Below are 24,948 nucleotides of genomic sequence, written 5' to 3' on the forward strand. Positions count from 1 at the left end.
AATGTTAGAACCTACATGGCATAAGGACCACTTTAAGAGGCAGAGCTGTGCTCTGTGAGGACTCCTTTCTCCACACCAAACAGGTGGTGTTGGGCCATGTAGAACATGGCTGGTAAATCTGCAACTAAACAATCTACTGGCCAGATCCTCATGTGTGTAATGGGAGACTGGAAGTAGTAGCTGCTGAGAGAAAGCAACACAAAAATTATTTTTCATTTCAATGGCTTAATGAGTTTTTTGCCTTTGAAGAAATATGCCCAGCCAAATCACCCTACTACTCTTGAATCCAACAGGAGAAAAAGGAGGGTTACGATAGAGGGGGGACAAATTGTTTTGTACCCGATAAGTGCAGAAATTGGTCCTCAGTAGGAAAGGAAATATAGAAGACTTGTCGTACCTTAGCGAATCTTTTGTAGAACATTGCCCTCAGTTTCCATTCAAGCTAGGGCCATTTTGGTTAAAATAAAATAAAATAAAATTCTGCAATGGTCACAAGATCACTTCTCTGAAAATTACTGCAAAATTCATAAATAATCACGAATAGGAAAATAGACCAAACCGTGCAAAATTTCACATTTTGTAATCTTTTTCCCCAATGTTTGCCCCTAAGATTTTGTTAAACAGTAGTCAAATTTGGATCGACTCTTCCTGCAGACAAAAAGGTAGTAACAGTATTGATGTAATATACTTAGACTTATGTACGACATTTGACTTGGTGCCATATGACCTTTTGATTAAAAAACTAGAGATAACATGGCACACAATAAATAGACAAAGCTGGTTAATTGATAGATGTCAAAATGTAATTGAAAATGGGGAATCCTCATGGAATAGTTGTGTTTCCAGTGGGTCCCCCAGGGATCAATTCATGGCCCTATACTAATTAAAAATTTAATGACCTAGAAGAAAACATAAAATCATCACTGAAAGTTTGTAGATGACCCAAAAATGGGGGACAAGTAAATAACGAAGAGGTCAAGTCACTGATACTGAACAATCTGGATCGCTCAATAAGCTGAGTGCAAGAAAACAATACATGTTTAAATATAGCTAAATGTAAATGTATGCATCTAGGAAAAAATAATGTAGGTCATACTTACTTGATTTAGGAGTTACTCTGAAAAAGATTTGGGGGTTGTGGTGAATAATCAGCTGAACATGAGCTTCCCATTTGACACTGTGGCCAAAGGGGCTAATGTGATCCTTCGATGCATAAACACAGGAATCTCAAGTAGGAGAGGTCATTTTACCTCTCTATTTGACAAGGGTGTGACCAGTGCTGGAATACTGTGTCCAGTTCTGGTGTCCACAGTTCAAGAAGAATGTTGATAAATTGGAGAGGATTCAGAGAAGAGCCATGAGAACGATTAAAGGATTAGAAAACATGCCGTGTAGTGATCGACTCAAGGAGCTCAATCGATTTAGCTTAACAAAGAGAAGGGGAAGGGGTGGCTTGATTACAGTCTATAAGTATCTACATGGAGAACAAATATTTGACAACGGGGCGTTCAATCTAGCAGAGAAAGGTATAACATGCTCCAATGACTGGAAGTTGAAGCTAGACATGGAAATAAGATGCATTCTTTTTAACTGTGAGAGTAATTAACTATTGGAACAACTTACCAAGGGTCGTGGTGGATTCTCAGTCACTGACAATTTTTAAATCAAGATTGGATGTTTTTCTAACAATCTGCTCTAGGAATTATTGTGGGGAAGTTCTGTGGCCTGTGTTCTACAGGACGTCAGACTAGATGATCATAATGGTCCCTTCTGGCCTTGGAATCTATGAATAATGCACAAGACTGTATCCAAAAAACCCTTACAGAGACTGCAAAAAGAAAGAGAGGAAAATATTTTACTTATTTATGTTGAAACTGAAAAACATTTTCACAGAGGGTTTTCTTTTCACCCAGTAATGGCATATGCCTCTTACGATAATATTGTGTACAACTTCAAGTATTTTTCCAAAATATTTACATGTGGGTTTGTTTGTGCAAAACAATATTTTGAATCATACAGCTCTCTACCTCAGACATTAAAAAAGAAGGCTGCTGGATGGAGAATGTTGGTGTATTTATGCTTCTTACCTTTCCTTGTTGGATATGAGACTCTTGGCTGAACAATCAAGTTATAATTTTCCTGCAGTGGCATCTGACTTCTCTTGTATGATTCCACATGTGTTATGTTGACCTTTCCAAAGCTGCTTTGAAGTTTGTCATGCAGGATCATGTCTGTTTTGTTCTTCTGTTACAACTTTCTTCTGGCACAGACAAACATTTTTTTTTTAACCGACCTAAACTCCAGGAGCCAGTTAAAAGAACCCATTGACTGAAAATGAGCAGATAAATAAAATATGACCAGTGCAAATTAGGGATGCGTGAACTTGGAGACACATCAAAGGTTGTGAAACGATTGGAAGTATTTAAAAAAAATAAGAAAAGGAGATGTTCTTGAAATTCTGAAAAACAATTTTTTTAACTTGAACTTTCTTTGAAAATTGTCTTCTTTTTACAGAAAGTTGCTCCCCCAGTGACAATTCAAAGAAAGGAACCGATCAGAGTTAAGCAGAAAAATTCTCACCACCAGCCAAACCAGATGAAAATTTGTCATTTTGCAGGTAGGCCAAACAGCAGACCTTTCACTTTTTGCTTTGAATTTTCCTGGGGTGAAGCAAAAGGCCACCTTTGGTAGTAGCTAAATGTTTTTGCGTGCAGTACGCTCATGAAGCAAAACTGACTCATTTCACAAAACTCATTCTTTTTAAAAAATGCCTTTGAATTGTGTGCTGGCTTGTTGAGACTGTCTGCAACAGTGCCGACTACTCAACACTGCTTTGCCAATGTATCTCCATCCTGGCCATGGGGGATTTGCCTCTACCAGTGATAGGGGAGATCAGGCTCCATTCCCAGCAGATCTGGAAAGCCTGACATTAAGACTGCAGATCAGTGACAATTGTGACTTTTGTGTGTGTTGTAGACCTTTCCCCTTGGAATTCAACAGAGACCCCCTCCCATTCACCCCACAGAGGCCACAAAACAGCAACTGGACAAGGATTCTTTAAAAAAGAAAAAAAAAGCTTATACATAGCAATTTTTCTATGTACAAATCAAATTTCTTTACAGAGCTGGGCAATACCATTATCCCTATTTCATAGTGGGGAAAACTAAGAAAGAGAGATGTTAGATGACTTGGCCTTTCAGTTACTCATAATTTTCTTAAACTAATACCATCTGATTTTAAATGTCCCAGTTCTGGTCTCTACTCAATCATTAATTTTGTTGGTAATTTGGAGCAACATAAGAGGAATCATTTTTGAGTTTGAGGTAATTCAACTTTTACCCCTGTGGTTTGACTCAAACTGCTGAATCTACAAGGTTCAACTTGGTTTGTTTTGTAGGTTTTGTTGAGATCTAAGGAATAAACCAAGTTTGAAGAAAACTGATTGAGTAGCCTTAAAATTTCTGAGCATTTAAATTTGGAAGTTTCACATATGCTGCATATTATTAAGATGTACTATCTGTATTAAGGTAGGGTCTAGCACTGGTCCCTGACTGGGGTCTCTATGCGTTGTATGCACACAGAGTGGAACAAAGGTCTCTGCTCCAAATGGTAAGGATTTAATGCCCTAATCCTGTAACAGATTCCACGCATGTGAAGTCCATTGAAGGATTGGGGACTAATTTAGAATTGTTTATCAATTATTTTTTAAATGAGTCTAAATGTTGGGATGATCCAGAGTTTGAAATGTAACTGCAGAGATTAAATTTATTATTTACATAATGCTACCAGGTCCCCTCCCAAAAGAAGCTTGCATTCCGGACCCCTGACAAGTGTGTGGTGTGAAGGAAAGACTTTATTAAAAAAAACAAACAAACCCTTTCCCATTTCCTTTGTGCTTCAGTTCTTGCCTGTCTTCTTTTTTCATACATCTTTAATCCTTGCTTATCTTTTTAATTTTTTTAACTGTTTCCCTTAACCTGAGTTTCTTTCATTCAGATTTTCTTTCTGGTGCGTGTTGTGTTTTTTAAAACTAAATCCAATGCTCTCTTTCAATCTACGTGACAGGGGTGGCTGAGGGTGGGGGATTATTCTGTTCTAGGTGTTTTTAATCTGGGATGGAATTTACTGCTGTTCTGTTATTTTTGGAAGAACTGGGGTTGTAATAACTGTCAAAGTACACAGAGCCCAGAATGGACACTTTTATGTATGTAAATGTATATGAATTCAATCAACTTCAATAATGCTACACCTGTTTACACCAGCTGAGGATCTGGCTCTATCCCCTTAGAGATAATGATAATCACATGGTCCAACATTTAAATTAGGCCACCTCTAGTAAATAAGAAGGTTTGCTGGTCCCTTTGGAGACCACTTAAAAGAGATTTCACTCTGCTTGTGGGACACCTTCAAATGGTGGGATAATTTTTAAAAAAAATTTAAAAAGCTTCTCAAGTGCCAGCACTTCAAGGAGAAACCTCCTTCTTGTCTCCCTTCACCATGGTCATAGCACTTCAGAGGGGACTTTAAAAGTTCATCTTTACTTTAAAAAATTGAATTGGGAGATTTTCAATGCTCCCAAACTAGTTGAAGTAAAAATACATCGTGTTGGTAATTCAGTGGACAGAGGGCATGATTTTGTCTCCCTCTATGTGCTGTGAATTCTCTGTCCCTCTCTACTGGCCCTACTTGAGGTGTGGACTTAGCACCAACACTCTAGTGCCTATGGCAAGTCCCCCTCATGACAAAGGGGGTCAGCTAATCAGCTCCCTGCCATTTCAGAGACCTGAGGCATTTGTGCATCTTGGACTCTCCTATTCTTTGCCAGTGGCACACAGCAGTTTAGTCTCTGGAGGGCTGTAATACTTAAGTCTAACCCAGGTTATTGCGCTCAGTGCAGGGGTAATTGGGTGGGGTTTAGTGGCTTGTGATGTGCCAGTCAGACTAAATGACTTGCAAACAGTAGTGGGTATGTCCCCCACAACCTAGTGCACCCCAGACTGGCTGTGATCAAAGGGATCCCACCCACACTTCAATTTATTGTTATTGTGCATAATTTGCTCTCCCCTAGGTATAACTTCTTGATGTTCTGTGCAGTATTTCACTAACTTCCCTCCCCAGCCCACAGTTCTAGTTTTGGAGTGTTGTGGGCTGGGACAGGTACTTACACACGCACCAGGATTTGCCCCCTTGCCCCTCAACTCCTCCCCTCCACAGCTGGCTCTGCATAAAAGACTCACAGAACCTCTGTTCCCTAAAACAGTTCTCCTCCTCAAACTGTCTCTGCTCAGAAGAAAGACGCGCCCCAATCCTCCTAACTTGGCTGTGCTGAAGTGAGACAACACTCAGATCCTCCATATCAGTGCTCTGAAATCGGGTGGTAGGGGGTGGGATTAAAAAAAATTAAAAAGTTTTGTATTGAATGTGGGAAATAAACTCCAGAGTTGCTGAGAGAAAGCACCTGCTGGTGTTGGAGACTGTGCCATCCTGGGGTGATTGTTGTCCTAGTGTTTTACACAGGCTGTAGCATCTGTTCCCCAAAATGAAAATCTATACAAGAAAAATCAAAAGTCTATTGCCCATGAAGAACTTCCGAAGCAAGACCTGCTTTACTAGTGAGAACGGAAGAGCAGGACTGATTCCCATAAAATAAGCAATATAAAAGAATGCATGTTCTAGCCCGAGAATGCTCAAGGTAAAACACTTATCCAAAGGAATTATATGCTGTAATCTCAGTGGGAGCAAGCCTGGCAAAGAATTCAAAATATTATGCAGGAAAGAGTAACATGTCCTATGAAAACCTCCTGACTAGAAACAAGCCCACAAAGACTATGTTCAGTTGGTAGCTACAGCTTCACACTTGACAGATTGGGTTAGCTCCTGTGATGTTCTCCCTTCTAATGTAACAATATTTTTGGTGAGAAGACGCACACAAGAATATTGTTTCAATCATTCGTTCAAAGAAAGGGTTTGTTCGCCTTAAATCCTGAATTGCAACAAACAATTTAAGCAACTGTGCCTTGTGAATCTAATGCCATGGGCTTTCAGTGAAGCCACTCCTGATTTAAACCAGCATGAGGGCATAACAGCTTGTTGTATGGAGGAGCTACTCAGTGGTTCTCAAACTTTTGTACTGGTGACCCCTTTCACAGAGCAAGCCTCTGAGTGCAACCCGCCCTTATAAATTAAAAACACATTTTTATATATTTAACACCATTATAAATGCTGGAGGCAAAGCGAAATTTGGGGTGAAGGCTGACAGCCAACCATGTAATAACCTCGCGACCCCCTGAGGGGTCCCAACCCCTGGTTTGAGAACCCTTGAGCTAGATAGTTCACAGGATTATTATCAGGCTACAGAGCTTTCCATCTCTACTTACTACACTGAATTCAATCCACCTGTGGAGTGAGTAAGAACTGTAACCATCAGTAACATGCTTCCCCTTGAAATGTCTAGGTCACCAAAAAAATACCAAACCCTCACAAGCACAAGGGACAGTCTAACCAACACTTTTAGCAGAGGGAAAAAAATGTTTAGATGTTGAACTGTCTTCTCATTTCCTTAGGGCAGAGACTGCATGTCTTCCTATGATTGTGTGTAATGCTTAGTGCAGTGGGACTCCTGATTTTGACTGGGGACCTCTGAGTGCTACTGTAATATTAACAGCAAGCTTGAAGGCCATCAGTGGGATGCCGTGAAGAAGCTTGTGCTACTGATACCTCTGCTATACCTGTTTTGTGGATCATTGGTTGATCTCATTCTCCAGGGCTATCAGTCCAGAGTCTTTCACAAACACTACATTTACTTTAGAACTCAATGTAAAAACAAGCATGCTTGGGCGGGGGGGAGGGGAAGGGGTGTTAATATGGCTATGCCATACACAGAAGAACAAGCTTTCCTATTTGAAAAAATAAAAAGATGAAAATGACTAAATTTTTGTTGTTAATGGGATCTGTTTCTCATGCTCTGTTGCCCCTGTTAATTGATCTTGATGCCGGTTATCTGCCCTTGCCTTCTGCCTGAGTGGCCCAGCTCCCATTTTGATCAATTATCTGATCACAGAGGCTGCAGTAATAGGGAGCAGGGCTTCAGCACAGTCCTCTGCTTTATAGCACTGGCCTTTGGTATGAAATAAAATAAGATGCCATGTAATGAATGTTCTGAAGCAGTGTTGTAATGTGGCTTAATATGGCTGTGAATAGATGTGTTGGTGTACAGCCGCCCTCATAGGAGAGAGCTGACTGGGCTCTAATTTACTGGTAGAGCAGACGGTTGCCTAGAGCAGCAATACTTTATGATTATGATTCTGCTCTCTCTCTCTCTCCAGTTTTACACTGGTCTAATGCCATTGATTTTAATGAAGCCACGCCTGATTTAAATCCGTGTGAGGGCAGAATCGGGCCCAATGCTCCATCTGAGACCCTGGTAGGGACCATCTTCCACTATGAAATGTCTTAAGTTCATTTAAGGGCACATAAATATATCCCTATCTACATGGCTCTTTCCCTGTTTTGCTTGGATATTTTGGATCTTTCTGGTACATCTGACTGCAAAGAATTTCCAAGCGAGATCCAGGACTGATAAAGTGTGGCTCCGGTGACTTTTGAGTGGGGTAGCCTGCCTAAATCACTGCCACATTCTTCCCATAGTAGTCCTTTAAAATGAATAGCACATGCAGGGGAAAAACTAAACCCTTTGACGTCACTCTGGAAATGAGGAAACATAAACAGAAAAGGCTCCACTCCAGCGAGCTGACAGTGCTGCCGCCGATTGGTCTGCTTTGCCTTGCTTGTGGCAGTTGACAGCACCTCCCAGCCGCGCACGGCCTTCTGCCTGCTAGCGCGGTCCGTCAGACTGCAGCAGGCTCCGCTCCGTCCCAGCACTTGCCTGGGAGAAAAGTGCACTCCGTAGTAGCGAGTCGCTGAGCCTCTTGGGTTTGTCCGGGTTTCCCGCCCCCCCATCTTTAGTTGCTGTTGTGACTTAATGATATCCCTAATCCTGGATGCAGTTGCTGGATTCTGCGGTACAAGTCTTCATGAACGAGCTGCACCGCTTAGAGATTTCACGGCATTCAAAGGTCACAGAACTGCCACTATGGTTAAATGTCTTGTTTAATGGTTGAGGTATGTACAGCAAATCTAAAAGAGGCAGCATGGTTTTTTTTTTTAAGGAGGAACTAAAAGTGCAAAGTGGGGGAGGGAGATAATACTTTTATTTGGAGAAAATGTTTTTTTTTTTTTAATTAGTGATTGTTACTACAGCAACCGGCTTTTGAATTTCCTCCCTTTTTCTTCAAGGCAGCGGGACGTTTTAACTTGTGTTAATTTAACCCTTTGAGGGCAAAAGAAAAGGAAAGAGAGGTTCTGTCATTGTGGCACTTTATGACCCCACTGAGGAAAGTGAGATTGCTTTTCCTGTATGCTGTCCTCAGTCCTAACATTTCAATGGCATGAGCAAAGACCTTGCAGTTGGTTCACTTCGTTGGATGGGGGGGAGGGGGTGTGAAAAGGAGGACTCAGTCCTGTCCCTTGAGGGTGTTTTTGAGTTGGCTTGAGTCGCGAGCAGAGAGGGGGGATTGGGGACAAATAAATAGAGCAGTGAAGTATAGATTCTTTGGGAGTACATGTTCCACTTCATTTTATTACTACATGCTTAGGATGCTTTACTTGCTCTGGATTTAAAAGTCACAAGTGGAAACGAAGCTCCTGCTTTAACTTATATGCAAAAATGGGGGCAGGGGAAATTGCTTGTGTTCTGTCATCGCCACTTTTCAGATCGCTGTTGCCAGCTAGCTAGAGAAGTGGAAATTTAATTAGAAACTGAACTAACGCAACCTGATGGCTACTTAATGACTTATAGGTTCAATTAATCTTTGGGCAGCCTGTGGTCAAACTTGAATGACTATTGCAGTATTACAGTGAACGGTATGTGCTGCAGGAAACGAGAGCAACAGCTAACATAAAACTAACATTGTTTTCAGGAGTGTGATTCTAGCATGCAAGACAGGAGCCACTTAACCAAGGAGCTCTTGTGCGTTTAAAAAAAAAAAAAAATCCTGTCCAAACAGCCAATTTCTGTTGCTAATTAAATTAAAATGCAGAGTAAATGTATATGCTTTTGTCAGGTCATTGGTAGCAATCTTCAGGTTTTCTCAAGTTATGGAATGGAAGATCATATGAGCAACTTTGACAATGTTACTGTGTATACAAAAGCTTTTTCTTAATTTCACAAAAAGTATATTTTTTATAGTCAGGTCATATAACCAGAAACATCAGCTGAGCACTAGTAGCTCGTGTAGTGCACTTCAAAGGACTAAGAAAAAAATTAACTGTGCTAGTCTCAAAAGCACCAGCTTAAGGACTGCAAAAATATTAGCTCTGAAATGCAGAGGATGTGCTATGTGCTGTGAATGGACAATTGCTATTCTGCAGTGCCTAGTGGGAAAACAAGGACTTTGTGTATTGCAAATGCATAACTGCAGCTCCTCCATTTCCTTTGCTGTATCTTCACTGGTGGCTGCAGGAACAAAGAGGGCTGTCATTAATAAACTCTTTAATGCCACATCTCTTTTGAGATGCCAAAGCATCCTTTTTTCCATATCAACCAGCCACCAAAAGTCAAGAGTTTCCTATACAGCTAGATGAACTGTTACTCTTCCACCACCCCAAAGACTTTTACATGAAAATGTCAGCTAGCTTCAGAAAGCCAAAGCACTGTTTCTCCAGGGTAATATTGGGGGAGAGGGAGGCTAGCAAAGTGTAAAATGTGTATTATAGAATTAAACTGATTGGTTTAGAGGGAGGGGGTGGGAGGGGAGAGTCTGAGAATTCTATAAGAAATAGAAAAGTCTCAGTTTTCTAAACTACATGAAAAAGCCATAGGCAAATGCATCCGTTCGTAATAATTTTATAAATACGGTAAATTACTTGCTTCATTTTCTAAGACTTTTCCAGCGGGTCTTAATTTTAGTTTATGAAGAAGTGTTAACTACCACAGCGTTTTGTGGCACTGTACACGCGGTAGGGCTAATGACAAAGCAGGTCAAGTGCATTTCACGCAAACAGACCACAGTCTATCACTGAACCTTGTCAATCATGGCCTAGTTTGGTTAAGGTGCTTCCTCTGAGCATTCTGCATATAGCAGCAAAAGCAAGATGAAGGCTCAAAGCTAAACTTTCGCATGATGCAGGCATGTTGCCCCAGTGAACGAGTCCCAAGAAGGGAGTGAGCTCTAAAAAGTTTTAAATCAAAGGAAAGGCAGATAATTATTATGAGGTTGGTTGACTAGGTTGGGCCAGATTAGCACTGGTGTGACTGCAGTGATTTCAGTAGAGTTGGGGCTGAGTACACCAAGACTGAATTTGATCCAGTGTGTCAAAGATCAGTGCTACAATGTGAAATTTTGAATCCTGTAAACCTGGCGGCGTATAAAATATACTGCATGATGGCAGCTGCTTCCTCCCCTAATACCCCCAAACTTAGATGCCTTTCTCTTGTGAAGCACAGTCCTTGATTTGCCCTTACCATAGCTTTGGCTAGATTATTTAAGCAAACTGACTTTCCAGTATCTTCATCTCAGTTATGAACTGTAAAGGAGACATTTAACAGTGTGTGGTTCCCTTTCCCTACCCCTAGGTTCTTCTACTAATGTTTAAAAAATACTGTAAGAATAAACAATTTGAAAATTGATCTTTCCTGATATTTGAGTACAGTTATCCTGTCATTTTGAGTCTAACTTGGAAAACTCTCTCTGGACTCATAATTTCCTATACAGCTAGAATTGTAGAACAGATGTACCAGATATTAACCACATCATTACTGTCAATGGGTCAAAACCTGAGACCTGCTTATAAGACCCATAAGATTGTCTTGTAAGCAGGCTGTGCACCTGGCCAGTAGATCCTGAGCATGATTGTGCTCAGGGGAAAATGAGGGCTTGATGCTGAGCCACTTGGGGTTGATAGGCAGGGACCTCATGTAAAAGAGGTCTCTGAGTAACTCACTGTTTATCCAGGTTCCTTTTTCTTCCCTTGTTTTTTCCATGGAAGTTTCTGCAGTCCTCCATATGATTGCCATCTGAGATGGGGGAATTGAGGTCCCTAACATGTTTTAGAACAAAATGAGTTATTTTATGTGGGCATGATAAGATCTTTCTTTCCACTTTCCAGTCCCCCCCGGGGAGTGGGGGGGGGGAAATTGCTGTCTCCCACACCCCAAGGCCAAGAGGGGTCTACCATAGTAGACTATGGTCAGGCCAACTAGCTTCAGCCAACTCTCTGCTAGAGAACAGAATCGTAACCAAGCTGAGCCTAATCCTACCTATCACACCAGGAGACATACCAGAAAACTTTAGGTTCATAAAGGGCAGTGATATGAAACAAGGCTCATACTTCTAGTGCTAAAGCTTTTGTTTTTCCTTTTTAATTCAGAGGTGATAAATAATTTGATAGGAAATATTTTAAACCTGTCAAAGGGGTGACAGTTCTCCTCTAAGCATGCAAAAAGTGGATTCTGAAATACGGTGTGTGTAGTTTTACTCCGCAAACTGTGCTTATAGGCTATCACTTCATTCTCTGGATTGGTGTCACAGGATCATAGAACCGTGTGATTCTGAAGGGACCACAAGCATCATCTAGTCTAACCTCCTGCCAAGATGCAGGATTCGTTGTGTCTAAACCATTCAAGACAGATGGCTATCCAGCCTCCTTTTGAAAACATCCAGTGAAGTAGCTTTCATGACCTCCCTAGGCCAGTGGTTCCCCAACTTGTTCCGCCGCTTGTGCCCTTGGCCCGCGCCACTTCCAGCAGCTCCCATTGGCCTGGAGCAACAAACTGCGGCCAGTGGGAGCCGCGATTGGCCGAACCTGCGGACGCGGCAGGTAAACAAACCGGCCCGGCCCGGCAGGGGCTTTCCTTGCACAAGCGGCGGAACAAGTTTGGGAACCACTGCCTGAGGCAGTTTGTACTCCTATGAGGCAGTAAATGTTGAGCGTTATGCTCAGGGAATTAGATGAATTTGGTTCAGGGGTTGAATTTGGTCCACTCTGTTGAAAATCTGTCTGTTAGCATAATACTTAGCTCAAATAACATGACTTTATTTGATAATTAATAGTGTTGAATCATCATGAGGACAAGCAACGTTACGGATTTGTCAACCGTAAGCAAGCTTAAAGCTTCAGCATTCTATAAAATTGCTTCTTAGCTCTGGGAATTTTATTCAGCTGATTCAAAGAAAAGTAAATTGGTAATTTAGATAGGATGTGATATTAATGATACTGAGCAGGGACGCAGTGCTTTTTATCCATAGATTTCAAAGTGTTTCATGAAGCTGAGTAAGCATTTTACCCCCATTTTATACATGGTAGAACTGAGAAACAGAGGCACTTAGGCCCACATTTTGGAAAGTGGCCTCAAACTTTTAGTGCCTGGTTGTTGTCGATTTTTCTGTGCCTACCTTGAGATACAAAGTATCTAAGCATCTAAGGGTGGACTGCCAAAAACTGAGGCACCAAAAGCTAGAGGCCATTTTTATTAGTTTGGCACTGAAAATTTTGCCCCTTGTTCCACAGTGCATCAGTGGTAGATTAAAAGGTAAAACTCAGATCTCCTGACAAAATGCCCTAATTTACAATATGATATTTATGAACTGTTGATTCTATCTGAATCACAAACAAGGCCAGTTTCCTTTAAAATTGTTTTGTTCGGATGTCCTTTTTTTTGTCATGCTGTAAATTGTTTGCAACATTGTTCAATTTTATTTTGTCTTACTCTTTGTATTCCAGTAGCACCCAAAAGCCCAAATCAAAAAACATATTAAACTCCCCAAACCTATATTTTGTCCATCTCTTTCATGAAGCTGGCTGTAGATTCAGCAGGTGGATTGCTGGGGTTCAGAGTTTAGGGCTTGCAAGTGAGCAGCTGTTCTGTATCCTGAATGACTTATAGCTGATATACTGACATTGTGAAGTAAACACACCAAGCCAAATAGTGTAAGGGAGTGAATTCCACTGAAGTCAGGTTCATGTTTCAAAATGGTAGTGTGAAAAACCAGTGACAGTCCTCAAAAACCAGTGACCAAATGATCTAGTGGTGCTATTTCATGTACTATATAACATGAGAGATGCTGTCCTTAGACACTGGGGTTGAGAAATCCCCTTTGAACAGAATATTTTTTGGCAGGATATGAATAATCTCTTCATGTCATGTTTTATTACATAGTCTTGAACTGATTATAATAAACTCATCAAAGGAGTCAGCGCTCTGAGTCAGGTCTTATTCCATCCTTCCTCCCAGTGGGAGTTTTGCCTGAGTAAGGATTGATGAGGATGCAGGGCTTAGCTTGTTTACGTACAAAACAGGAGTGCACTTAGCACTACTGCAGTATGGCATTCTGAACAGAGAGGCTTGCAGGTGGGTGACATCCACTCAGATTAGACAACCAGGTTGCCTGGGCAGATAAACAAAGTGGATGGTCTCTCCTAATTAAAGGGATAGCGGGGGCTCTGTTGCTTGCACAGAGGTAAGTAAATTCACATTTCATCGTCTGTTTCTTATCTGGCAAAAACTAGCAGCTTATTTCGGCCTTGTTCGTTAAGTAGGTTCTTATGTTAGGAATAGGAAACCAATATTTAAAAGGAGAGAGCTAAGGTGCTATTGTCTGTTTAGTTAGTAGATGTATATTAGTCACAACAATACTATTGGACGCATAATATCCAAAATAACTTGGGCTGTCGATTAATTGCAGTTAACTCATGTAATTAACTCAAAAAATTAATTGTGATTCATCGCAGTTTGAATCCTACAGTTAAATAATAGAATACCAATTGAAATTTATTAAATATTTTTGGATGTTTTTCTACATTTTCATATATATTGTATTCTGTGTTGTAATTGAAAACAAAGTGTATATTATTTTTTATTACAAATATTTGCACTGTAAAATTGATAAACAAAAGAAATAGTATTTTTTCAGTTTGCCGCATACAAGTACTGTAGTGCAATCTTTGTCATGAAAGTGTAACTTACAAATGTAGATTTTTTTGTCATATAACTGCACTCAAAAACAAAACAGTGTAAAACTTCAGATCCTACAAGTCCATTCAGTCCTGCTTCTTGTTCTGCCAATCACTAAAACAAATAAGTTTATTTACATTTACAGGAGATTATTCTATCCACTTCTTGCTTACAATGTCATCAGAAAATGAGAACAGACATTTGCATGGGACTTTTGTAGCCGGCATTGCAAGGTATTTACATTCCAGATATGCTAAACATTCGTATGCCCCTTCATGCTTCAGCAATACTCCCATGCAGAAACTACAGAACCCAAACCTCCAAAAAAGAAAATCAACCTTCTACTGGTGGCATGTGACTCAGATTATGAAAATGAACGTGTGCTGGTCCGCACTGCTTTGGATTGTTGCGCAGAACTTATCAGCATGGACGCATGTCCCCCAGAATGGTGGATGAAGTATGAAGGGACATATGAATCTTTAGCGCATGTGGCTTGTAAATACCTTGCGACGCCGGCTGCAACAGTTCCATGAGAACACCTCTTCACACTTTCAGGTGACATTGTAAACAAGAAGCAGACAGCATTATCTCCTGCAAATGTAAACAATTTTGTTTGGCTGAGTGATTGGCTGAACAAGAAGTAGGACTGAGTGAACTTGTAAGCTCTAAAGTTTTACATTGTTTTACTTTTGAATGCAGTTTTTTTTTGTACATAATTCTACGTATGTAAGTTCACCTTGCATGATAAAAAGATTGCACTACAGTACTTGTATTAGGTGAATTGAAAATTACTATTTCTTTTTTACAGTGCAAATATTTGTAATAAAAAATAAATATAAAATGAGCACTCTACACTTTTTATTCTGTGTTGTAATTGAAACCAATATATTTGAAAATGGAGAAAACATCCAAAAATATTTAAATAAATGGTATCCTATTGTTTAACAGTGCGATTAATTGCGATTAATTTTTTTAATTGCTTGACAGCCCTATTAATAACAAATTAATCAAACCTCACTGTGGTGTTTGTTAATCCTCTTAGGTGAGACCAAGCAGAGAGTCTCCAGTAAAACTCAGTGGGTCAAAGCAGTCTCCATAGTGTTCTTCCTCTTGGAAGCATAAACACACTTTGAGGGAGGAGCATCTGTTAAGCATTTATACATCTGTCTAAGTTCTTGTCACTGCCCAGAGCTGAGTCAGTGATTCCACCCCTGCTAGATTTCAGGGAGGAGATATTGCTGATAGCCATTGCCTTTCTAAGAGGGGAGTGTAAGGCAGATTCCCTCTGGTGAATGGCCAGCATCACGGAGTACCTCATAAGAATGTACTCCTGTAATAGTATAATAAAGATACCTTGGCTTTGGCTGCAGGACAGTTCGGAGACAACACTGGATCACCGTGTAATCACCATTGTTCCCTCTGCCCCATCCCCAAGGAACTCTCCGTTTTCTAAAAGAGGGAGACCCTACTCTAGTATTTGTTACTTTCTTCATTCCACAGCCCCCTGAATGCAGTACCTATACAGGGGTTATTTAGGGTTTTCATTTTTTTTAAATTTTCAAATAAGAGATGGCAAGGGCCTCATTAGTCTCTGAGGGCCCAACCCATTGAAAGAGGGATGGGATCCCAGAAGGTTGTTTGTGTGATGCTGTTGGAAGCATATTTACATGAGATCCCTACCCTCCCAAACACCTTGCTCCCATGCAGAGGGTTTTGGTCTCCTGGCTTCATTACAGAGCTAGACCCCAGGGAACAGGGTCCCCTCCCTGTTTTCCACAGAGGAAGAGCTTCAGGATCTACTAGAGACTCAGGAAGCAGCCACAGGTGCCTCTGCATCTAGGAGCCTGGCCCATGCCATTGAATATAGGCACCATCTGATTGGCTGGTTTTTGTTTTTCTTTTAATCTCCGTAGTGCAAAGCCAGCTCTTCCACTCCAGTCTAAATCTATGAGATAGCCAGGCTGGAATGAAAGCATATTAAGTATGGGGGCAGCTCTGGGAGATGGGGGACTCTATGGGGCCTGGACTGGTAGGGAGATGAGAAAGGGATGCATAACATCACCTTGGAGAGCAAATCCAGCACTAAGCGTAAGCAGACTAAGCAATTGTTGGGGTCCTGAGCAACTCAAGGGGGCCTGCTATTTGCTTATTATTATAAGAACTTGCCTGTTTTAGTATGGGAGGAGCAAAAATATTCCTGCATAGGACCCCCAGTGAGCTAGCACTGGCTCTCTTGGAGAGGGCCTGTGTCTGCTCTGTGTTCTGTGAGTCACCTGGCATGCTCTTGGTTTTGAGATAACTGGTAAATAATAGGTGTTGAAAAGAGGCTATCATGCCCCATCCTGCTTCGGACCATGGGTCAAGCCTTGACTCAGTGTTATTCATTCATAGGCATTTCTGTTTCACTCATTGCTATAATATCTGAGCTTCTATTAATACTAATGTTCAAGGGGTGACAGAACCTCTACCATACATTAAATAATCTGACAGCTTCTAGGTCTTGTTATATGGTGATCAGATGACTATATGAAAGCCAATAAAACTTTCCCTCAAACAGTGACAAAAGCTGATTGAATAAGATGAGAGAGCTGGCAAGGCATCAGCCAACGAGAAGTGGGGAGATATGGTGAGGGAGCATTGTTTACCCAAGCCATGGAGGGGGAGCTGTGATTAAAATCCTGTTTCTTGTCCCTCGTTATTGTCCTCTGAGTAATCACAGTGCTTTTTAAATGGTCATTTAAAGCTGGATTAGACAAAATAGATGAAAATATTCTGTAATTGTGCATGGAAAGAGGGAGGGGTTCTATGCCTCAATGTCTTTTTCCATTGCTGAATTCTAAGATTCCGTGATTTTTTCAAAAAAATCTTAAAATAGAAGATGTCCGTAATAAATGCTTGGAAACATGAAAGTGAAATGTATTTCTTTACCAAACATTTTTCTCGTGTGCACAGTTGCTTTGTTACTATAGAGCTGCTGACCTGTTTTGTAAAGAAGAGAACTGGAGCATTTAAAAGAATAATGAAACATTAAGAATCACAATGGTTCAGATTCTCCGAAGGTGTAAATGGATATGGCTCTGACACTTTTGGGTGCAACCCAGACCAGTAAGGGGTTGTGTCACAACCCGCCCTGCAACTCTGGGTACCTCAAATGCTCTGCTGCTGTGACTCACAGCCAGCTGACACAAACAGCCGGCTGACAAGCATGTGGGTCACATACTGGCTTCCACTGTCCAGTTACTTTTTACGTGGTGACCCCTATACCCTCCAGTCCCAAATTTTCCCCAGACTGTCTCCCTGCAGTGCCCAGGCCTCTCACTGAGCACTTAGAGAAGTTACCAAGTTTGTTGCTCCTTTAAAGAGACAATACACTGCAGCTCATTAATAGAACTGGGGTTTGACAAACACTCTTATTTCAATCCGTGCACTGAACTGGTTTATAGTAAAAGTAAAACCAGTTTATTTAACAAAAGGACATAGGAGTAAGTGATACCAAGTATAAGGAATAAAGATAGAAAAGGTTACAAGCAAACAAAAGTAAAAATACGCTTCTAAGACTAAAACTTAATTTCAGCCAGTTACAATCTTTGCCTAAGCAGATTTCTCATCTAAACACAGTTTCCAGTGACTTCAACCCCTTGATTGAAGGCTCCAGCGTTCTGTGATTTTTAAGAGCTTTGGCCCCTTTAATCATCCAAGTCATGGCTACCATCATGGCTTTCTGTTTCTGCTTATATCTCCCAATGTTCACTGACCCTGTTACAAGCAGCAGGCAGGCTTCCTGGCGGTGCATCCTCCATCCGGTGGGAAGATTAAGTGGTCATCTTGACCCACTTGCTCTCCTAATGGCTTTGTTTATGTTGCATGAAATGTGCTTTTCTTTGTCTTTGGTACTACTTGCCTAATTTACATCAGAGACACACGTTCAGCAGGTGAAATCACATTTCTTTGTCTGGCCCATGCATGACTTAGGCTCTACTTTCCAAATACATGTTAGGAACACAATTCTAGCACATATCTATAACTCTTTGTACACAACCCGTACATTCACCATGACATGATTTTTGGAACCAGTGCGTGTACAATACCTTACACGTCACCTTTCAGGGTATTGAGTCCTGACAGGAGTTATTGACACAGAGTAGTGAACCACCAATGGACTTCTGTGTCACAGGATCCACTGAGGTTAATAGAACTGTGCCAGTTTCCATAAGTGGAGGATCTGGCTCATTGACTTTACAAACCACTCCTCGTCCTTGCTAGCTAGATCAAATTTTGGGCTCACTGACCTTTAACAGTGTCTGTTTCATACAGTATTTTCAACAACTTCATCAGTGTTGCTGTACCATCTGGCTTCTTGATGGCTCCACGGAATCTGTGACACACTCCTATCTCTTCTCCCACTCTTTAAACATCCCCTTCACTCCCCCGCAAAGAAAGTGGTTGTCACCAGAATATGTTATTTCATATGGTATTTATTGTGAAGCTGTGATTTTCAGTAATATAGCCCCAGATGTGCTAGCTTCTGCAAAAATGTTCTGTGCACTTTTGGAAAAGGAAGCTGATTCTTTCTTTCTTTTACATAATGTTAACAGTTTACCGATGTAGCTGTTTTATGCTTTAAAAAGCTAATGGATGAAAGGAAAATGGTCACCTTGTTTAGGCCCTGTAATAAATGAAGGGTGGTAGTCCCTGTTTATGAACACCCAGCCAGCCAGTTAGCTGTAAAATCCCTCTTGGTGTCTGTTCTCTGCTTGGCTACCCCCCACCCCCCTCATTTATTACAGGCCCAAAAATGTTCTGGACCCTAAAGGAGAATACTGTTCATAGAATATGACTACAGCATTTTATCTCAGATATCTACCTTCTTTAATGGGAAGATACAGGAAATCCAGTGAATCAGACAATTACACATAATGGTGTGACATAGTGTATACATATTGTACATTATGTGTTAATTGTATATTGCTCAGGATTTACTCTATATGTTAATGTCAGAGCTGATAGCACTGCCTATAGTTTAGGCATTTCCTAACTTTTGACAGATTGACTTAGCGGCCTTAACGTTCTTTTAACATATTCTTGGATGTAATATATAACGTATATACACCGACATAGTACATTATTGAATGTTGCATTTGCCTTACTGTATGTCCTTTTCAATAAGGTATATTTTGATGTTTTCACAGTTTAACAGTTGTCAGTCTAAACCCTTTAAAGGTGTGATACTAATCTATTAACTTTGAAGATAGGACAATGAGCCAGATTTTGCTATCATTTACACTAGTGTAATCTAGAGTAAATCCACTAAAGATTTTAAATCGAGTTATTCTGGATTTTTATTGATGTGATTCACCAGAGAATCTGGCCCATTGTATAGCTTAGCACCATCTTTTTTTGTTTTTAAACTTTCAGGGACAGATTTTTTTAAAAAGCTCAGCAGCATCTAATAGCTCCCTGCTAGGCACCTGAATAGGTGATCAGGCTTTCCAAAGAGATGAACTGTGCTGTAGGCATTTGTATGGAGAGACTGATTTTCAAAAGGGCTCAGTCCCCAACAGTTCTCATTGAGCTTATGGGAACTGCGGGGTACAGAACACTTTTGACAATCTGGCCACTTCATCTGTGTGCCTAAAGGGGGAGCTGAGCTCTTTTGAAAATCTGGGCCCAATTGTGGATGCTGAAAATCTGGCCTTGAAAGTTTCATCTGAGAATTTGAAAATTCAGTATAGATCTTTGCTTCTGCAGAGCCTGAACTGGAGGATCATATAGGTTTCATTGGTCCCTTATGCCACGAAACACTGTGGTTTAGAAGAGAGCATCAGATTTCATGGACTGCAGAGCTCCTAGCTCCTCTGTTATTGAACAGTACTTTGTTTTTTCTCTTGAAAATAAAAATAAAGGTAAACGTTTTATTTTTAATAACTTACAGTTCTACAATGGATTTCTTTTTTTAAGCATAGATATTCCTTTTGAGAAATTCTGACTCTAGATTGCTTTTACCAGCTTGTTTCTTTGAGTTTAGATTTCTTTGGAGTGGTTGCAGTTTTGTCATCTCTGAGGGAAACCACTGTTTTAAAAACGGCTTTACCACCAACCAAAGGTGGACTCTTTCTCCTCCCACCCTTTCCCCCAAAACCTAGCCTTTAAAGGCTTGTTCACACCAGGAAATAGATGGGATAGCAGAGCCCTTCCTTTTTTAAAGCATGATAGCTAGCATATTTTTAAATTCTAGCATAGATAGGGCAAATTGTAGTTTTAACACGTCAGCTTCTTAAGGTAAGCTGTAGTGGGGGAACCTATAATTCACCTTGACCAGTTAATGTGTGAAAACTGCAACTTGCCTTGTCTATACTGGGATTTTAAAATATACTATCACTTGTTAGCTAATATATATATTTTTAAAGAACATATTTTCTCTTAATAATAATAATATTAGTAATAGTTAGCAAAGCTATCAAATTTCCTAACACAGTGGACCATAAATTATCAAATTAGTGTTACTCCTCTGTGAGTATTATGATTACTTTGTGATAAATGATGAAAAATAATTCACAACAAACCAAACCAACCCAAAATAACAACTTCTTGTACTTTTAACATGTAAGAAACAGCTAGCAGAGAAACCAGTGAAAAACCCCTATTCTGTAATTGTCATCTCTTGATAGTGCTTTCACAATTGACCCTCTTCACCTCAGACTCTGTGGGAAACCTTCAGAAGTGTTTGAGCTACTGAAATCTTACAGACATCTTTTAAACGATTGTATTTAAACGTAAATTTCTCCTTTCTGACTCTACCTCCACCACCCCCATGCCTTTTTTTTCTGGCTAGAACACTTGTCTAAAAATTACCTTTTCACCACACTGATTTATAGGTTTTGGCATGGGAGCTAATGCTGTTTCTCATAGAAGTAGACAGAAAATTAGTCGCAATGTGATGTTAACAACTCTCTTCATTACCTAAATTGTTTTACACTTTATTAAGTTCAACACAAGCAGATCTAATGCCTTTGAACAAAACATGCAGCTCTTGTTTGTGTTGCAAAGATACCAAGTGGCAATTAATTTCAAAAACACCATTTCCCCAAAAAGAAAAGGAGTACTTGTGGCACCTTAGAGACTAACAAATTTATTTAGTCTCTAAGGTGCCACAAGTACTCCTTTTCTTTTTGCGGCTACAGACTAACACGGCTGCTACTCTGAAACCTGTCATTATCACCAAGGCTCTGTGGCAAACTGGACCTGACTTCTGTGGAGAAGTTTCTGATTCTGTGTCACTCTGCTAGAGCAGACTGAAAATTCTGTGACAGCTTCATTGAAATTTTTTAAATGGAGGCTCTTAATAAATCAAATGTGACTGTCACAGTCAGCACAGTCTCTCTTGTGGAGTTTATTTTGACATTAAAATCAATATATTTTATACTGTCTCCCCCAGTGTGCCCCAGATTTTTGTACTGACCACAAGTAACTGGATTGTTGACATTGATGAAGGAAGCTGGCCCTTTTGGTAGTTGGGTAGGAGATAGTTTGGGTTTTTGACAACAGGGGAGTTATGGGAAACAGTTTGAGAATGTATCAGGAGCCCATTCACTAGTTGTTTCTGCTAAAATAATCAGCAGTGATATAGTTAACAATATTGCCGTTTAAAATGTCTCCATTAGGTTTCAGAGTAAACAACTCAGTGTGTGTGCAAGTGGTTTGTTAGAGTGGAGCTCTTCCTCCTTTTTCTGCTTCTTCCTCATAAATTCCTCCCAATTTCCCACTAGCCCCTCTGGATTAGAAATCGGAGTTTTATCCTATTAGAAAGTCAGTCATTTAAAAGGGGCACGATATTTATTTCTAGTCCAGATAGATGTATGAAGTCATAGCTCTTTATATTGTGACATTAATAACTATGATTAAGGAATTATAGGAAATGTTTGCAGCTTTCTAAAATGTAAGAGTTATTTCCTTTCTGTCAGAATCCTGGGCAGTGGAAATCATTGTTCTAAGGGAGTCTGGCTTCAAAGGTGGAAGGATATGAAAAAGATGTTTAGAATTTAAAAATAAGAACACTTTCCAAAACAGTTTTTCTGTAAAATATATGTGGCACGAATAGACTTTAGGGTAGTGTAATATGGTTTTATTGGTACTTGTGAAAGATGGCCTGCATAATGCAGCCATTGTGATCTTTTAAAACCCTTACACACTTTTTAAAAATCCAAACCATCATAGTTTTTATCCATAATAATGTGTTTTATGTGTATATATATACACACAATACAATATACAGTATGTGTTTCTATACAACAATTCTCTACAGAGGAGCAGCCATCTCTGGTGAGGAACACAGCAACTATTTAACAACATACAACAACAACACCACCACACAATTCAGATCAGGAAGTGACTACTGTGTCCAGAAGACTATTTTAAAAGGCTATAAAATACCTAGTTGGTCTGAAATTCAGATAAGGTCTCAGCCAATGAGGAGAAGATTGATTTTTAAAAATCCAAACTTGACAATAACTATTTTTTGGTGATAGATATGTAGAAATAGAAATGTCTGGCTCCCAGTGTTGAATTGTACTACTTCAGCTCTTATTTTTCTTCACATGATATTTTGAAGGCTTTTGGTTCTTTTAAGGACAAAGACCAACATTTTCAAAAGGGTCCACCCATTTTGGGTGCCTCTGTTTTTTGGAGCTCAATCTGAGACAATTTAGGCTTGACTTTTCAGAGTACCAGCATCTCCCACTGTTTTCTATTTGCATTGTGGGATATTCACCATTTTTTGAAAATCAGATGTTGAATGTATAAAATTGGCCAACAAAGAACAGAGGCACCCCAAATTCTTGACTTTTAAAAAAAAATTAGCCTTACATTTTTGTTGGTCTTTTATAGAAAAAGTCAAATTGTTACATTTTATATGATAACAAAATCTAGTAGCTATTTCCCACTGCACTAGGAGAAGCAGTCTTCTGCCAATATTCTGCTCGGTTTTGGAGGGACTGGCAGAAACATCAAGAGGTAACCACTCTGCATGCACCATTGTTATGTACCATAAAACCGTCTGCTAAAGGCCAGCACCCTATTAATTTTTCTCAGGTTATTGGGCTCGTTTCAAAACCATGTTTTCCCTCCTCCTCTTCAGGCTGCCAGATTGTTTTCAGAGAAGCTGCTGGGCTTTTCTAATGGTTTCCAGTTTTTCGTTTATTGGCTTTGTTTGTTTGTTTGTTTCCTCCTCCTCCAAATCAGAATGCCTGCATAAAATATAAGTTGGTGTACTTCATAGTTAAGCCTCAGACTTCCCAGCAGCTGTCGTAGACAGCACATGCATATATGACTCACTGCAAAAGCCAGCTGCTCTTTTGCCAGCCTGACACAGTACTAGCTGTACTACAGGAGATTAATGGTAGACACCAGTATTGATCAAAAATGTGATCAGCTGACTTGCAAGGTATTTACCGTAGAAACTGACAATGTGAATTCTAAAAGATGTGGGGAGAAAATGAAATTTAAGAAGAATTAACATTAAGGGCCTATTTTAATGGCCAACACATACATGAGACAATAAATTGCTGCATAATAATACTTAGCATTTTTCACTTGATGGACTCATAGTACTTTACAAATGTAATGAATCACACTTTAGAGATGGGGAAATAAGTACAAAAAGGGTAAGTAGCTTCCCCAAGGTATCAGTGCCAGGGTTGGGATCCAGAACCATGTCTCCGTCCATTGGACCAGTCTTCCCCCTGAAGATAGTGAAAAATTGAGTAAAGAGTCAGGAGCTATTCAGCTTCAGGCTTCTGGAGAGAGATAGAGGGGACAGAGCCAACTCTGATACTTTCTTTGACAAGGTTCAGAGTAGCAGCCATGTTAGTCTGTATCCGCAAAAAGAAAAGGAGTACTTGTGGCACCTTAGACTTTGTTAGTCTCTAAGGTGCCACAAGTACTCCTTTTCTTTCTTTGACAAGCGTATCCCAGAACTGTTGATACTAAATGGGGAAGATTAACACAGTTTATGTGGAGAGCACAATGGGAAATAGAAACCATAATAAAAGGAATTTAAAGGGAACTATACTTTAAGAATTTCTGTCATCAGAGATAAAGAAAGAATTGTACTGGTAACTAGTTAGGAAAAGTGGAGAAGTATTCTTCAAAGGAAAGAAAATATATAATTTTCCAAACCTGGGACACTTCAACTACACCAGTCTTCCTAATTTTTAAAAAAAGCATTACAGGAGGCAGCTTTACTATCCTCAGACACAGCATAGGTCAGACATGAGAAGAAAGTTTGTTTGCTCTGGCATCATGAATCGGCAAGAACATTTTTGGAGGGGTTTGATAACCCAATGGAAGAGCGAGAAGTGCAAGCAGAGGTGGTCTCAGAGATTTTGGGAACAAAATCAGACTCATGCTCATATCAAGTGAAACTATAAATTGTATTGAGTTAAGAGGTAGTTTGAGGCTATTGCTCCATTTTAATTATCTGATTTGTGACATTAATGGAGTTTGGAAATGTTGTCTGTGCTATATTGTATTGGGTTACAGATTCTTAGTAATTTAAGATGTCCATCCCTGGTGGACTGAGGCCAAAGGAAAGTGTGGAGAATGTAACTTATACATGACCATTACAGCTTGTGTTTGGGCTGTTGTGTGAATTTCAGGAATGGCCAAGCCCAAGTGCATATAAGGCCAAATTTTCAAAAATGGCTTCTCTGTTTTCCCACACCGAATTACTAAGAACTGGAGAATTCAATTTGAAGAATTCCATTATTTTTGCACCTCAGAATTTCTGAATTCAGAGAGGAAATGGTAGTTATGTAAATACGATACTTAGTTACCTTATTTTGTGCTTGCAAATGTAACTGTTTAGGCCCCAAAATGGCCTACCTGAAAACTTGGATATACAGTGTTGGGAATTGATGTCTAGATGACAGATTGAATGACTC

General features: G+C 40.0%; 1 protein-coding gene across 1 annotated transcript in view; it reads left to right on the top strand.

Moving 5' to 3' along the window:
* The first annotated feature begins 7,809 nt into the window (after positions 1-7,809).
* Positions 7,810-24,948, top strand: part of PDE7B (phosphodiesterase 7B) — a 273,745-nt gene continuing 256,606 nt past the window's right edge. The window contains exon 1 of the mRNA XM_074948478.1: positions 7,810-8,121. Within this exon, the coding sequence (XP_074804579.1) occupies positions 8,101-8,121 (21 nt within the window). The 5' untranslated portion in view covers positions 7,810-8,100. The remainder of the gene's footprint in view (positions 8,122-24,948) is intronic.

The sequence above is a fragment of the Natator depressus genome, chromosome 3 (assembly GCF_965152275.1).
Source record: "Natator depressus isolate rNatDep1 chromosome 3, rNatDep2.hap1, whole genome shotgun sequence".
Taxonomy (NCBI): Eukaryota; Metazoa; Chordata; order Testudines; family Cheloniidae; genus Natator; species Natator depressus.